This window comes from Ruditapes philippinarum, unplaced genomic scaffold (genome assembly GCF_026571515.1).
Source record: "Ruditapes philippinarum isolate M1 unplaced genomic scaffold, ASM2657151v2 ctg282_1_1_1_1, whole genome shotgun sequence".
In the NCBI taxonomy this organism is placed as follows: Eukaryota; Metazoa; Mollusca; class Bivalvia; order Venerida; family Veneridae; genus Ruditapes; species Ruditapes philippinarum.
The window spans coordinates 204467-223057 of record NW_026862013.1 but is presented as its reverse complement, the minus strand read 5'-3'; the positions used below and the strand labels follow the sequence as shown (position 1 = coordinate 223057).

Here is an 18591-nt window from a genome sequence, read left to right as displayed (position 1 = left end):
CACTACCTTTCTTGAGCAAAACATCTATACACTTGATGAGTGCTTTAATTGACTATTTAGGTGCTTCTATGAATTCTAACAATTTTACCTTGACAGACATATCTTGTATCTTGGAATTAAAGTCTCCATCATCCAGCTTCAATAGCTGCTGTGCTGTAAGAGCAGCCATTTCTTTTATTTATTATGTCTTTATACCTGAAAATATAATGCCTTTATATTATATACTGTGCTCCTCTTAGTTAACGGTACATAACACTTTGAAACAAGAAAGAAAACAACAAATGAAACTTACGGTACAAAAATTGTCATAAGCTGTAACATATAGGGATTTTCTGCTGTATGACACAAGGAAACAACAATATATTCAGTCAAATAAGTTTTAATGGGCCAGACGTAGACCATGTGTCGGCCATTTACAAAACGGTATGCCATCATTAAAATCACGGTAAATGGTGTTACACTATAGTTTTTTCATGTTTCAGTTAAAATTTCTAAATGTTATATTGCTCAATTTTAAACATTAAAACTATATTTACTTTGTAACTCAAAACTTATTATTTCAACAAACAAGAACAATTAGAAAATGATGATTGATTCAGACGTATACACAAATTTAATGGACAATTTTAACACTGGTCACATGAAAATATGTCATTACCGTGAAATAAGTGATGACGCAGAATTAGTGATGTCGAGTATACTTGAAAACATTTTTTTAAATATTATGCATCATTTTGAATTTTTGACATTTATAGAATCTTTCAAGCCAATGGTTTTAAACTGTAATATTCTGACTGTTGATGAATGCACTCACTGGAATACTTACATAAAACAAACCTGCACTTATTATTTGTCAATTAATTCTAATTAATTAATAACATTTCACAATAGAAAATCACCTGGCTCTCTTTCACATGATGAATTTATCATTTTAACATGTTTTTAGTGCAACATCAAAGATTTTCAAAATCAATGTTAATCATGTCAGTTTGACAATGTCTTTAAATAACCAGAAAAAAGAAAGAAAAGTTATTGTGTAAACATGTTTGTTTGTTTCATTTTACGCCTTTTCCCAACAGTATTTCAGTCATACAGGCAGGTAGTTTCCTAACCATCGTTCCTGGAGAGTTACACCAGTACTAGACTACCTTCCTCCACGCTAAACTACCAAAGCATCTCCTCGGGATCGAACCCACGCCAGAGAGGTAACTTGATTAGAAGTCATCAACTCTAACCCCTCGACCACTGAGGCGGTTCATGTGTAAACATATTTATGCATGAATTTTGGTATATAAATATGTTATTACTGTAAAAAAAGAAAGCACTCCATATGAATGATATAATTTATGTTACATGTATTTGAAAATGTTATCCATGTTATTAATTCTTAAAATATTACAAACAAATCTTAAGCTAAAAATTCAACAGGGTGCGTAGTTTTACCCTTGATTAACAGCCAACTTATACATAAAACAATGCACAGTGAAGCTCCTAGGGTGACCTTCACCTAACCAGTAAAAACTGAAATTTGTGTCAGTTAAGAAAATAAAGTCATTTAAGCCTAAAACTCAAAACCTAACAATATGTTTAAGATAATAAAAACACATATTGCGAACAGAATATTAAGAAATAGCTTTAAATTTTCTTGCAAATACAGAGAAAAAAACTTGACATACCTGAGTTGATAAATCAATACATGAAGTTGAAGCTGTCAGTGATGGCCATATCAAAAACAATAACAGTCCTCAGCACACTATCTCACTGTATGTCCATTGTGTAACAGCTGTCAAAACCTAAAATATGAAAACAGTTTATAGATTTTGATAGGACATATAGATTAACACAATAACAGTAATGCTGAATGTATGCTGAAATGCACTATATTGCATTATCTCAGTCATTCGGCTAGACGGAAGTAATTGGAGATTATATAAATAACATAAAAATTTTGTTTAAGGTAACAAAGATAAATTTAAAGATGATATATGAGAGTACAGTAAACTCTGCTTATAGATAATCGGGACGACCGAATTTTATATTCGTTGTATTCGCAACATTTATTTATCTGACTGGCACAAATTCAGACATTGCAAAGCACAGTTATATACATCGTTAATATATGTAAGTGATTTAACTTTATAAGTTGAATTTACTGTATATGAGGTTGATGCAATCAATAAGCAAAGAACCCATCTCAGGTGTAAAGTTTAAATCTTTGTGAGAATAGGTACAAGTTTTGACCTAGTTTTTAAGGTGCTTGCCTCTATGCAACTTAAGCACACATGGGTGTCAATTTGACTCCAATAAGCCATATAGGGTGCTGACTCCACTGTTCAGTGGGCACGTTCACATCTTATGTTCATTATCAAGATAAATAGGAAAAGAAGTTGTATCAACTTAGGACACTGACTTCAAATCACTTGCCATTCACTGCTGCGGGTCCAAATCTTGTTAGGGACTTTTAATAATTTCATGTGAGGAAGTTATCCATGTAGCTTACGGAAGGTGGGTGGTTCTACTCAGGTGCCCACTAATGTGCTTGAAATAATGTACTGACTTAGCACCTGACACCAGTAAAGATGCAAAGTTGCTGCATGACCTTAACAGTGTCACTGTGATATTTAACTCAAACAAAAACAAACAAAGTATCAACTTTCATCAGTTTACAAGCCTTAGCCAATGTTTCTAATATTTGATACTCTGTAAAAACAAACTAATCTAAGAAAATTTAGTATAAACTGTTGACCCTTTTTTATCAAAGTTAGGTCTATACAAGCATGCTACAATAAACAAGGGTTTAATGAGATTTAAATATGAAAATACTTATGTTGTTTGAGTAGAAATAAAACCAATAAATAGGTATATATATAGGTCTGTGGAAATCTTGGCCATGAAAGAGCAACCATACATGTGAACTCTCGCACTTTAAGCTGGGAGCATCCATATTTTGAAAGATTTTTCTTAAAATAAGGCGTATTTTCACAAATTAAAGAAATCTCCCTCTTTTTGATGACACAACTTTCTTGCAAATTGCAAATTCTAAAATCTCCCTCTTATTGAAGAAAAATCTCCCTCTTGATGATCGAAAAAAGTTCAGATGTATGAGCAACTACTCACCTCATAACAATATTATCATTATTATTATACTCCCCCTCAATAAAAACACTAAATCCAACAATTCTGTATTAAGCAATATATATATAAGTATTTAAAATGCTACATATAATACCATTACATTTGCACACTTCAATAATTCCATTGAATTACAAACCACATCAGCTAAATTTCAAATTATACAAAAAATGTGAAATAAGCCTACTCATCCAAAAACCAAGAATTTATAATTTTATGTGGGGGAACAAACCTATCAAAATATGACATCAAAATTTACAGAAATTCACTTAAAACAAATCCATGTCATCAATGTTTAACAAGAATGTTAAATTATTCATATGATATCTAAAGATGAGAAAAAAGCACACCCTTGCCCTGGACCCTTAAGCCACATAAGAGTGGTATAATCTATTCACAATTTTTTTTCGCATATATTTGTGAATTACCTTAAGGGGTGACAGTATAAAACAATCAATTACAATACACAATACCTAATATAGCCACTATATATATATATATATATAGACATAATACATACATGAAGATACAAAACTATCAACCATAGATACTGATACATTATTATTTATGAAGTATATCTATACACCAATTGTCTCATCGTTGATAAGTTATCTATAACAATGTTTACCTTTACTGCTCTTTTTTTTTACAACAATAATATAATGCTACTTGTATCTGCAATAAAATGCTCTTAAAGTTACTTTACAAAGGCATTTGTAACTAATCTGATATAGATATGCCCTATGTGTATATTACACCTTATTTTGCTGAAAGTTCTTTGACCTTTTCAGCATTATTTACAATTATAATCTTGATATTTTTCTGGTTTGGTATAATACATAATTTTATATGTACATTTCTCATTAGGGTAATCGGTGACCTTGCAGTATTGCTTCAGTTACAAGCTCAGCAACTGGTTAGAATCACCAACATTCCGGTACCTGACGGAGAGCTATCTCACAATCATGTAAGTATTCAAACTCCCACAATGCCGGACTCATTTTGAAGCTACAATGCCAGAATTTCAGATTGAGCAGCCTTGAACCTCTTGGTCATTGAGAGCACACCAAATGAAACATAGCGTTTACACATGTATATAGTAACACACCATAGGTGGTCACTGCTATAGTTTGCAATATAACCTTTCTTAATCATTTTAACAACCTGTTATTACCCTTTCTTATGGAAATTACTCAGGTTATCCTTATGATTCTCATTGACTAGTAAGTATCACTTTTATTCAGACTGGATTGCAACTTAATACTGAAATTACACTTTAAACAGCATCTTTAACCCTTATTATATGGTATAATATAACCGTTTTGCTGAAAGCTATCCTTACTTGCAGATTAAATGACTCACCTGCTATAAAGATACCCATATATAGAAAGGGAAATTAAAGACGACAATTATCTTATCCCGGTTGTTATCAGAGACTGACCTTTGACCTCAAGGATGTAATAAATATCGAGGCCATTGGTAATAAAGTTATCTTCACCTTTATCAGCAACTTTGAAAATTAATGCAAAAACAAATTAAACAAACTTCCTCAAGATTTTTTTTTTTTCTTTTTATCTCTAAAAGCATGGTAAAAACAACATAGACAACCTTTGTGACCCTACATTGAGTACAAAATGCACAGTCTTGTTATTTTTTTTATGGTATTTGATAGTAATTAAATATGTATTAACATCAGAACCGGGACTATTTAATCGCTGTGACATGATACAATGTAAGGTTGTCCAGTGTAACAACTGAGCTGACAAATAATTGACACGTCCCTGACAGCAAGGTCAGGGCAAGCCTCCACTACAATATATTGTCAATTGTGCTACCACCTTAATTAAACATTTCATAATTGAAAAGGATGATTTATATATACTGTGTGTATTTTTAGGAAAACTACATCCACAATATCATTTCACTGTATATAGAAATTATGAAAATTTCAACAAATTTAAAACCACAAGATACCGAATACACACATAATGTATAGATAATCTTGTCTTCTGGTAGTAGCTAGGATTTATATTTAGAGTCACACATACGAACATTGTTATAAGACACTCAGTTAAGAAGTAATAGTGTTACGGTTCAGAACTGTTCACTATTTAGGGGAGAAGGTGTGTAAGCAGCCGGGTAGCTCAATCGGTCGATATTCCAAGGGTCCCGGGTTTGAGTCCTGGTAGTGCTGCACATTTTTCTCACCCTGTGACAATAGCTTTACTGTAAAAGAAGACCCACTGAGGGGAGAGGATGTGCAAGCGGTCGGATAGGTCAGTCGGTAGAGCCGCAGTATGGTATTCCAAAGGTACCGGGGTCAAGTCCCGGTCAGGCTGCACATTTTTCTCAACCTGTGACAATAACTTTACTGTAAAAGAAGACCCCATGAGGGAAGAAGATTATGTAAGCGGCTGGATAGCTCAGTTGGTAGAGCCGCGGTACAGTATTCCGAAGGTCCCGGGTTTGAGTCCCAGTCAGGCTGCACATTTTTCTCAACCTGTGACAATAATAAGCTTTACTGTAAAAGAAGACCCCTTGATATCTCAAGAATAAAACAAAGCATGTTATCAGTCATGGTGGTGCACCACAGCAAAGAACAAATGACCTGAGACGTCCGAGCTAGCTAAAACATCTCTTGAAGGATTTTCACCTTGAGTGGTGTCATTCAGGTGAAATGAAAAGAAGGAAAATATGAACTGGTACATGTATATTGATAATTCTGTTCTTATGTCTATTATAACAAGCTTGAAAGCCACAATTATGGCACTGGCCTTTTGAAATCAAAGCACAGAAGGCGCTGAATTTGTTTGGGTCTCAGAATGTAAGAAAGGTACATGTTGTGAGATTATATGTATAGTGCCACCAATGCTTTCTAGCGTTTTAATTGTAGTAAATTGGCTATAAGACTAATTGCAACGCTGATATTCAATCCAATGTTTATTTGACTTAAACAATTTGAAAAAAAATGAGTTGCCTTTACTGGGATTTGAATTCCAGACCTCTCGCTTCCTAAGCGAGTGCGAAAACCCTTCAGCCACGGTGAACGGCCTGAAGAAAACCATATTATTCTAAATTAGGGCTTGTAACGACTTTAAACTGTTGTTTAACACAGATGTAAATAATCCTGGAGCTTACTATAAGGATGTATATTTATAAAGAATCAAAGGGCTGCAAGTTCTGTGGTATTTTCTGATCTTTGCAATCTAAATCGTACTGTATGTATTTCCTTGTATAAGTTTATTTTTATGTATTATAATTCATTTTGCAAGGCACCAGAGTTTGATACATACGGAATTCTGCATTAAGTTCTAGAGTTGCATCAAAATATCATTTATTCATTGTTGTTTAAAATTGAAGTAGATAATTTGGCGAAAATCTTCTCGCCCAAACAGTCCGACATGTAGAATCTATATATTCCACTACTCGGTTGTGTAGTATTCGGTAATCGACATCGCTAAAAATAGTATTTTCATTGATAAAATCATATTCATCCGCGTAATTTGTGATTGTGCATTTATTGACAATTCTATAAGCCAACGCTATTTTTAAACTTTGAAAGCGTTGTAATTTGTTGGATACTTGTAACAAAATAAAAATATTTCTTTCTTTTAAATCGCTAGTTTTAAGCTGTTTTGAGAACTATTTGTTGTTAGGTTTGTCGTAAACTTCTGTGTCAGAGATTGAATATCCGCTTTGTATTTACTTATTTTTCGATCAGAAAATACAATAAAACAATATTAGAAATCTTCGACCATTCGGGAATTATTTTGCTTGAAAATTAATGTGCTTGTCTTTGACCATCTTTACGCAGTGATCTCCCCCGAATTTTTCGGCGTTAGTGTACATATAAAGGGAAGTAACCGCTTCAAAAAATTGGACTACTTTCGGCATTTGCAATTAACAGCATTAGACTCTGAAATTTCGCTACCATATTTGTTTGGTCTGACGACCCAAACAAATAAAAATCACTGGCACCACTATTTATATCTCTTTCTTTTGAAACTCTAGTTTGATGACAAGTGTTATCTTAGTACACAAATATAATAAGAAGAACCAGTATAAATATTGACTAGTTTTTGAAATGCTTCCCATTGAAATTAACACATTAGTACCAGCAATTACTTATTTACAACTTTTTTGAAATACTACCCTTAATAGAGGTTATTTATCTCAAATTTGACCCTATCAGGTAGCCTTTTACTGCCTTTTATTACACAGGTCATCTTTCATTTATTGACATAATATACCATAATGTCAGGTACAAATTGAATGATAAATCATACATCATTTAAGTTTCATATTCAAAGTGAGAAACTTGAGACAGTATTCAAACAATTCTGTTCAAAGATGATATACAAAAGAAATAATGATAAAATTGTAGAAATCTGCCAAAATAATCCTTTTGAATTAAATTGCTCAAAATCTTTATAGCTAAAAGTAAAAAAAGAAAAATGTTAAATGTAGAATCTGAGGAATGTACATGTACATGTAGTCAGAATTAGACAAATATTTACATGCAAATTAACAATACGGCAGGCCGGATAAAAGTTTGCCCTATTTCACTGATAGGGTATAAATTGACAATTTGTATTCATTCACACCCTTTCTCCTTCAGATAAATGATTTTATGTTAGCCCACATACTTGTGGTCAATAATTTATAAGAGAAAAGTAACAAGACTGTGTATACATTTTTCTTCTCGATTCAATCAGAATTTTTTCATTAAAGCATATCAATACCTCAAATCTCTGCATGGTCATTACATGTATAATTATGGAAATTATGATGATCATGCCATGGATCTATCATATTCATTAAGGAAATCAATTATCATATTAATTATGCATGATAAGATCTATCATCGCAATCATTGAAATGTAAAAATTTGTTGAAGAAGACAATCCGAAACCTGCATGATAATAATCAAACTTGGGTTGTTTCATTTGTTAACCGTATCATCAAAATGCCTTTCATTTTCTTGTTGTTAATATCTTTATTCAACTCACATCAACTCTTTAAAGGGTCAAATTGCAATTACATTTTGTATATACTGGACAAACATAGCTGATCACCAAAGGTACGTAATTTTAGGCATGTGCTGGTATCAAAGTTAATGGCCAACAACCTTACACTACCCTAGCTACAATAAGCTTACATAGCTTTATCACATGAACTTTCTGAATCAAACTCGGGGCCAGCAGCAGGCCATTTCGTATCATGTAAAGTTAAATTAAGGTTTCTCTCAATTTCCAAGCATAAAACATAACCTTAAGTTAAGTAAGGTGTGGATAGAGTCAAATGATTTTTTTATCAAATCTGTTTGTTGTTGAAGACAATTACATAATTACATTATATATTATATAACATTTATATACATTTATATATTAAACATTTATGCATTATATAAATGTAAGTGATGATTTTTGTGTTTCAAACAGAACTTCAAAGAATTTTCCTACTCTATATTTTTTTTAAACTTTAACTTTAATGTTGATCATTTCTTTCGCTGTTTTTATAAATGTGGGCAATAAATTAGAGCTATCTCTTCTATGTAAATATGACTTAGATGTGCTCGAAATCTTCAACAATGTTATAAATAAAAGTTGCAAATTTTGTGGGAAATGTGAATCAGTATTTTAAATGCAAGAAAATTTAAAAAGCTTGCTGGCCATTATGCCAACAATATAGAACCACAGGCATTCAGCGCGTTGATTGGATTGGTCACTACCCCACCCCATTTTACCCACTCTACAACCCTCCGACCTCGTCAAAACAATGTAAACTGCAGTATTTTTTATTTGAAATATGTTTTAATATTTGATATATATGCTTTTAATTCAATTTTCAATTGTACCCACATAGTGACCAATCAACGAAGGCGCTCAGAACACCTTTGTATATAGAACCACACCAATTTGAATATCCATTGTTATGACGTAAACCCTTAATTTCTCCTCCTAAATATCATAAATGAACTCTTCCATCTTTCAATTTGGACAAAACCATTCACCATCAAGGGAAAGTTTCATATTTTAAATATGTATTGACCGAATAGTAAACACTTGCAGACCATGATCAGACTGCAGTCAAATGTACTGGCTGATCTTGGTCTGCATTGCATGGTCGCATGGGTTGTATCAGTTGCGCCAGCTGGCTATCTGTTTAGCATTTCATATCATAATTCCTTACTAAAAGGAAAATTATAGCAAAGTCAAAAGAGTTTCAACAGGGTCAAGGTCAAAGCAAGTAATTGACGCTTTTATTTAAAGCTGTGCAATTCAACAAAAACCATAAACGTAAAACTGTAATTTTTTAGTGTAATCTTAATGCTGATTTCACAAACTAGTTAAAGTCTACATGTATACATCTTTCTTTTCATGTTATTAAAATTCAAATGAAAGGTAGCTATTTTTAATACATACAAAATACTTAATCATCACTAACACATTTTAACCTTTCGTTTACAATTTACTACAAAGTCTTATTAAAAAACAGTTCTTTAATTATAACAGGTGTTTAGAATTATTACATTAATCTAATAATCTTGTATAAATTTCAACAAAATTTCATACCTTAATATAAGGTTTAATCCAAAATAAGAGTAATACCTAGGATTATGCTGTAAGACTTATATTACGCTGTGATTAAATGTACAGCAATTTAAACTTACTACAATGTTTATTTACAATATATCATATCTCAATGGAAAATCCTGAAAAGAAATATTCAGGGGTGTATTCAGGTCATCTATTGAAGTATGACATAAAGTTTGTAAATTTAATCATGCAATCTTTTCAATGTGAGTCAATGATTATCTACAGATCTAGATTGAATCGAGCATAATATGTTTATACAATATCAGGTAAATAAATAAGAAATGATACCTTTAATAGAAAACAAGAGCTGTCACAAGAGACAGCGAAGCTCGACTAATCAAATACTGGATGCAGTAAGGAGGACAAAACTATGAAAGAAAAATCAATTATGTATAATTATGTATTAAGTTATAATTAAAAAAATAATATTTGTTAACATAAATTCCATGATCAAGGGGAATAATTCTAGAAATAGTCATGCTAGAGTTATGGACCTTGTCAAACAACATTTGTGTAATGATAAGAAATATATATTTGAAGTTTGAAGTAGATACCTTAAAAAGTAAAGAAGTTTTTATATTTCTTTAAGAAAATCCTAAGTTCAAAGAGAGATAAATGTGTAAATATTGCTTCAAGAGTAATGAACATTGTCACATTAAATGTAATTGATGATAAGGAATAAGTATTGTAAGTTTGAGGTAGATACCTTTAAAAATAAAAAAGTTATAATAAAAAATAACTTTTTTCTAGTAAAATAATCTAAGTTTATGGGGAGATAATTCTTGCAATATTGGTGCTAGAGTTATGAACCTTGTCACATAAGATGTGGATGATGATAACGTAAATATATTTGAAGTATGAAGTTGATCCCTTTAGAAATAAATAAGTTACAGTAAAAAAAATATTTTTTATGGAAAACTCTAAGTTCAAAGGGAGATAAATCTGAATATATTGGTGCTAGAGTTATGAACCTTGTCACATAAGATGGGGATGATGATAACGTAAATATATTTGAAGTATGAGGTTGATCCCTTAAGAAATAAAGAAGAAACAGTAAGAAATAGTACTTTTTGAGGAAAATTCTAAGTTCAAGGGGAGATAAATCTGAAAATATTGGTGCTAGAGTTATGAACCTTGTCACATAAGATGGGATGATGATAAGGTACATATATTTGAAGTATGAGGTTGATCCCTTAAGAAATAAAGAAGTAACAGTGAAAAATAGTATTTTTTAAGGAAAATTCTAAGTTCAAGGGGAGATAAATCTGAAAATATTGGTGCTAGAGTTATGAACCTTGTCACATAAGATGGGGATGATGATAAGGTACATATATTTGAAGTATGAGGTTGATCCCTTAAGAAATAAAGAAGTAACAGTAAAAAATAGTATTTTTTAAGGAAAATTCTAAGTTCAAGGGGAGATAAATCTGAAAATATTGGTGCTAGAGTTATGAACCTTGTCACATAAGATGGGGTTGATGATAAAGAACATACATTTGAAGTTTGAAGTTGATACCTTAAGAAATGACAAAGTTATAGTGAAAAATATTTTACTGCACCAAAACTTTAATCTAAAATCTGGACGCGGACGCCGACGCCGACGCCGGGGCGAGTAGGACAGCTCTCCATATACTTCGTATAGTCGAGCTAAAAATGCAAAATGAGATTCAAATGTGTTATATTGCTTTGATTTTTAAATACTAAATCAAGATTTATTTTAATAAAGATTTAAGACATTACGTTTCATTGCCCATAATCTAACCATAAAGTGGCCATTGACCAGCAATTACAATAGGTCAAACTTTACAGCAGAAAATATGAACTTTCAGGTTACACACCTCTTTTCAAAACATTATCTTACATGGCAAACATTAAACAGTCATGTATATGTGGACAGTATTAAGATACTTGTTCGGACAGCAAGCATCAAGTCTTGTATAGTCATAGTGGTACTAACATGCTTTTATGGTTGAGGAAAGTCACAAGTGTATTTCTCAATATTATAATTACTTCAAGCACAAGCCAGAAATGGAATAAAGCCGCCACTTTACCAGTCATAATCCAGCATGAAAGTTTTTTCATACAAAATGCTGCATGGTCCTGCTGGTATTTATACTCTCAAAGTTCACAGTCAAAGTCATTAGTAAAGATGGGGTAAAGTATGTATGCTATTACATACTACAAGTAGCATGTGTTTGAAAGAAGCTTGTATTCACAGTGGTTCCTAATTCTAAAGATTGATTTGCTTATCCAGAACAATTATGAAATTTATATAAAATCTTTAAAGTCAAGAAATGGTCAAAAGTTTTCCAAATATGCCAAGTCATAAGTTAATACAAATATTAGCATGAGGAAATAGTACATTGTAGTACAATTATTTACTTAATCAATGTTTATATACAGAAATAACATATACCATTTTCTCATAATTTACATTGTGATCAGACAATTCTCAAAAGGTTACATATTTGATGATGATAATTTAACAACAATTTAGAGATCTAAAATATCTGCTCAGGTCCATGAACCTCAGGCCTACTTGCTTTGTCTGTAAATGATTGAAGCATGTTATATAGAATGTAACTATGACTGTATCATTTGAAAACCTGGAAAATGTAATTTGTAATAAGTCGGCCATATTGGACATCATTTTCGATTTTCCCATCTTTGTATTTCAGACAAGTGAAAAGAATATACTGTAAAGTTTAAGTTTTGAAACTGTAGGCTTTGAAGAATATCAATCTAAAATAAAGGAAATTAAAAACTGTCCCCCCTGTATCATATAGGCTAGTAGGCTGATTTGTATCACTATATATATGATGACATAATATCTAGTTTATTTGCTAATCAGAAATCAACACTTTACAATAATATAATAATAATAAATTTTATCTCAAAGTGGTCACCCATTATACCTAAATGATTATTTAAGATTTAAATGTAATTGTTACATTATCTAACTTTATCATAAATCCAAATGAAAACATTATAACAACATGTTTATATATAAGTATGTAATATGTATATTTATATATGTATTAATCAGCTTTTTGTCAGCCAAGTGGAAAGATTGCTGTCTTTTCTCCACAAATTAGGTTAAATATTCTCAACATATAATACATTGTATTTGCACTTTTAAAAACTAGTACAGACTGCCTTCTCTATAAATTGATGTTAAAGGTATTTTTTAATTTATTGAGACTGAAGAAATATGGAGTGTTTTAAGATCTTAAATGTCACCCGACTTGTACAGTTTTGCTGAAGTTACTGTCTGGTTTTAAATGCATTTTAGCTATGATATTCCAAATCAAACCCTAACTGCTCTTTAAGTGTGCACATGTGTATATGTATGCAGCAAATATTGTGAGTTTTACTTTATTTTGGAGGCCAACACTAACTCTTCATTTCATAAGAATTAACCAAGCCACTAACATGGAATTACAAAGAGCATCAAGGACCTTTTTTAAGAGGTGGTTCATCAGAAAGATAAATTAACTTGTTATTGTAGTAGTGGGGCTGGATAATAATTAAAGTTTCAAACCCTTGATTTAAAACTTCATGGTATTGCAAATGAACTGCATAACCAGCCACACAAAAGTCCCATTGAATCACATAACCAGTCACAAAGTGTTCCAACTGAATCACATAACATGTGAGTCACTGTGGTCCAACTGTATCACATAACCAGTCACTGTGTTCCAACTGTATCACATAACCAGCCACTGTGTTCCAACTATATCACATAACCAGCTGGACAGTAGGCCTATTCCAACTGTATCACATAACCAGCCACAGTGTTCCAACAGTATCACATAACCAGCTGGACAGTAGGCCTATTCCAACTGTATCACATAATCAGCCAGACAGTGTTCCAACTGTATCACATAACCAGCCACACAGTGTTCCAACTGTATCACATAACCGGTCCTTCAGTGTTTCAACTGTATCACATAACCAGTCACAGTGTTCTTACTGTATCACGTAACCAGTCACACCATGTTGCAAATGTATAACAAAACCAGCTACACTGTGTTACAACTGTATCACGTAACCAGTGACACTGTGTTACAACTGTATCATGTAACCAGTGATGATGTGTTACAACTGTATCACATAACCAGTGACACTGTGTTACAACTGAATCTCATAACCAGCTATTCTGGTCAAATTGTACTATAGAAATTAGTGACACAACAATCACATAACCAGCTACACAGTGGTATCGACTTACAATTATGCTGGTTATTTAACATTTTCTTGCTTTGGTAGTAAATTAACAGCCTTGGCCTTAATTAATATAAAGATACACCTTTTTTAATTACTGCTGTACATCAATCATTCATAAAGACTTAAAGTGAGTGATATTAAAGGGAAAAATCTAAAATGTTTACACATAAATGACATATATATTTTTTTGGAAAACTACCTGATAAAAGGTAATCGTACATTGCAAAAATTTATCTTTTTTCCTACATGACAGCTGCATTCCTTTATTGTCAACCTAACACAAACACCTGTCAAAATTAATATAAATTAATATAAAGTTGTCAACAACTGTCTAATAAAAATTAATCAAAACATTCAAAATGATATTTTAAAATAAATTGACCAAGAGTACAAATGCATTAAAACCAAAAGATTATTAGTATCCAAATAGGATAATATAATTATTTTATTGCATTGTTGACAGAATATTTCTTGTTCTAGTTTTCTCTTTCTGTGATATTGCCATTAAATCTTTATCTTTTGCAAGAAAGCAAATGTATATTAGGGTTCTTAAAAGATTAAATTATATTTCCCTGAAAATAAACATTACAACATAAGCATTAATTTTGTCTCTTCATATCTTGAACAGTGTTATTACTAAAAATATATTGAGTTTTAGCACTGCTTCTAATAATCTTTTACTACAAGAACTAAGATCATTAATGATTTTTGTACATGCATTAATTACCTTTTCATTATTTTTCATATTTTGAAAATATATAGGAACAGGAAAAGTTTTTTACAATGAAGAAAGCTTCAAAGAAATGATTAGTGTATTATCTATCATACTCAGGTAAGTTTACTCATTTAAAAACTTTTGTAGCCTGGTTAATAATTTCCTAAATATATTGTTGATAATTGTTTGAACATAACAATGTATGATAACATGGTTTGCATTCAGATACATGGGAGACAATACCTAATTGTAGGTGTGGGCACAATGCCAAACATCTCTGAAATATCAAAACTTAGACACAGTCATGGATTTAACACCCCACCCTATCATATAACAGTGACATAATTTCTATTTTAAATCATAACTAGTTCATTAATTCAAGATATGAAGCCAGGAAAAGCTATGAGTATAAGTGGAGTACCATTTTTAATTTGTAATTAGTATGATTGGACTGGTAAGCTAATAGAACAAGCTATATTATTCTGAACCCATCATTTCATAATATAAATGATGATACAGAAATATGATAATTGCCTCACACTGTGTTTATATTGTCTTATAAACAGCAAGATGACAATCTATAAAGGGAGTGGCAGATGAGGATGATTCCCCCTGGCTAATTAAGAAGACAGGTCTACATTTGAGACAATTTTAAGATTTGTCATAACTGGACTTGCCCTTATTATCATCCCTATCATCTACTGATTCATGGAAATTTATGAAGCTACTGATTCATGGAGAAAATATTAGAACTGACCGACTTAATACAGATTTCAATATAGTTATTAAAAGCCTATTATGAGCTATTTGAATTAAACCATCATAATAAACAAACCTGTTTCAGCATGAAAATGTGTATAATAATATAGAGTTTTCTTAGAAAACCTATGATAATTTGAAGAATTTTTCCCATGTTCACCTTAAATATGAAATAAATTTCAATTTCTTCCAAAATCACACATTACCCTTTTACCAAAAGCATTTTCTTTTTCAAATATTGTACACATATTGTCATGATATTAGAATAGTCAGACCATAAGTTTGCCTATTAATACTGGTCATGTCTTAGAAACATCACTGTTTGTGATAGCTGGCTATAATGATGTTGTCTTGCATTCAAAATATTTCAAAATTATCCAGAAGGCAAAAAGAACAAAGTTCCAATATAACCTTAAAAACTAGATCAAACTTTCAAAATCATATTTCTGACAAGACTTAATTTTTTTTAAAAATATGAAGAAACTCTGGTAAGTTCTGGTTTTGAATAATAAACAATTTGATAAATAATGATTTGAATTAAAGTGTGCTTTATTGAGGTTGATAAACAGCCGCATCAAGTACCAGATTAGGCAGATCCTCAAGTTATCAGTAAGTGTATAGATTCTATAATTATAATTATCAATTGATAACATTACTACAATATAGATCCATCAAGTTAATCAGGTAACATAAATGGCATAGAATATGTAGTGCAAAATCAAAGTAGCGATACATTTATATGGGAACAGTATATTTTAACAACATATTCATTTTCATAAACAAAAATAACCCCACCATTTCTACATTAAGAGAATCAAACTTTAATGTTCAATATTCATTATGTCCGAAAATTAAACTATCCGAAAAACAATACACATCATTCACTCCCACTTCTGCCTTTTCTCAAATGAAGCGGCGATACTATGTGATAAATTCCATGTATTCAAGGCAAACATTAAAAGATGTTATAATAAGTCAAATAAAAATCTATAAAATCAAAACAAAACATGATTTACCTGGCTCTACCTTAATTAGCTTTTATCGTAATTGGACACCGGCGTCGATGTATATTCCGCCCAGGCAGATATATCCCACAAGACAAGTTTGGAGGATTTATCTCCCTTGCAGCAGGAGATTCAATTTAATAATTATTCAATAACTTTTATAAAATTATATTAAATAGTTGGAAAAAAATACCACATAACGCAGATGAAATCTTTATCTAAATGTCTTATAATACAGAAAAAAAGGAAAAGCGTTTGTTTTCACAGAGACATAGATATCTACGTCTCTGGTTTTCATTGAACTGACTATATAATAACATACATGTATATCTGTATGTGAACTCTCCCTGTTTAATTAAGGGTAAGCGGGAGACACCTTCTTTCTCCTGTCAAATTTTTAAATAATTTTCTTGGAATAAGGGGTGTTTATAAAAAAAGAAAAAAAGAAATCCCCTCTTTTTCTTTTCAAAATTTCCTTCTATGTCTATTGTTAATTAAAAAATCTCCCTCTTTTTTAAGTAAATTCTCCCTCTTGAACATTGAAAAAAGTTAACATGTATGTAATAATTAAGAACAAATTTTAAGACATACAGAATAACAAGAGAGATTAGTGATCACATGAGTCGGCTCATGATAGCTGCAGCTACTGTGCAACAGGAGACATATATGGCACAGCTTCAGGTCGTAATAAAGTCCTCCTTAAGGATTGGGCCGGGTATATAGATATCTATATCACTGCAATTGAGACCTTAATTGCTGTATTATATTCATTAGACCGTGATTTGTACAACATGGACATATATTTGGACAAACACCTAGCTGAAAATCATAATTGGCGAGTCGCTGGACGTATATTCGCTCCAGTACGGCGGAGGTCTATAGACATAAACATGTAGCTATAATATTCGTCAAAACGAGAGAATTAGATGGGACTGGATACGGAAAGAACGAAATAAATGTTATAAACGACAGTTAGGGTGTGTACTATGGAATTGCGAGCTTTTGCGAATCGTACGATATTTACGGTACAAATTCCCTTTGTCTTTTTTTATATAAACAAAAGGAAAAAACTGTGGATTTTAATTTGAACTGAATTAAATAGAGAAAAACAGAGTCCCTAAAGAAAGCCCAACACGGCAAAATTGTAAAATGTTGCAGGCTCGGTTTGATTGAGCCTGTTCATGGACGGTACTGGAAAGTGCAAGTCACTGCCCACGCCCACTAGCACCGGCTTAAGCAGAATTCAACATTTAAACACAAAAATGGTGAAATTTTGAATTTAGAAACATCCGCAGATGTGTTCATACGGCGGTTATCATGGAACCTTCAATGTGACACAGTAGTGTCATTCCATGAAAAGCGGCGAACGGTCCCCATAGTGAAAGAATGCGTGTGCCCTAAACGAGAAAACAATGGGCGGATCTAAATAAAATGGAATTTTGAAAGGGGCCTGAGGTTATGAAGCCTGCATATCACAGACAAGGCGTCAAAAGATAAATTTAAAAAATAGGCAACATATCCTAAGGCTGCTTATACAGTATTAAAGTAGGAATATTGGAACCACCCAAGTTGAAAAAGGCCAAATACAAGAAACTAAAATACCATCTAAAATGTATACACGGCAATAATGTCGTGCTGAACGCTCTTCAAGGATCGAAAATATAATGTACGGGGAGACTTTTTCCAGTCGCCACACGGCAAAAATAACACGGACGTGTTAAAGCATTAAAGTAGGGTGCCGTGCTTTTAACGAACAATATTTGGTATCTTTCCTCTGAAAAACATTATTATCTAAACGTGCGTGCGTGCTTGTTAATATTAGGTGGGAAATACAAGATATTTCTATCATGTTTTCCTTTTTTCCGTAAAATTTCATTTTATTGAAAGGAATTCATTGTATTTATAAATAAGTCTTGATCAGTTGATTTGGTCTTTATTCAAGATATGTTAAGAAATTTGTTTGATAAAATGCATGTACATTTTTGTAATACATGTGTATCTGCTCTGTGCCAAGTATATTTTTGAAATTTAAGAAAATCATGGAATTTATGTTGCATATTGCAAAACTCTTACCGAAACCTCACTAAAAAGCACGTTGCGTTTATAACTAAAATATAAATGCGACGATATAGTAACTTTAAAAAAAACGAAACGG

General features: G+C 31.8%; 1 protein-coding gene across 1 annotated transcript in view; it reads right to left on the bottom strand.

The window, feature by feature from the left end:
* LOC132717647 (uncharacterized) overlaps positions 1–9854 on the bottom strand; it is a 72210-nt gene extending 62356 nt beyond the window's left edge. The window contains exons 1-3 of the mRNA XM_060701165.1: positions 9708–9854; positions 1677–1793; positions 89–195 (exon numbers count right to left, since the gene is read on the bottom strand). Of these exons, the coding sequence (XP_060557148.1) occupies positions 89–169 (81 nt within the window). The 5' untranslated portion in view covers positions 170–195; positions 1677–1793; positions 9708–9854. The remainder of the gene's footprint in view (positions 1–88; positions 196–1676; positions 1794–9707) is intronic.
* Between the last annotated feature and the right edge of the window lie 8737 nt (positions 9855–18591).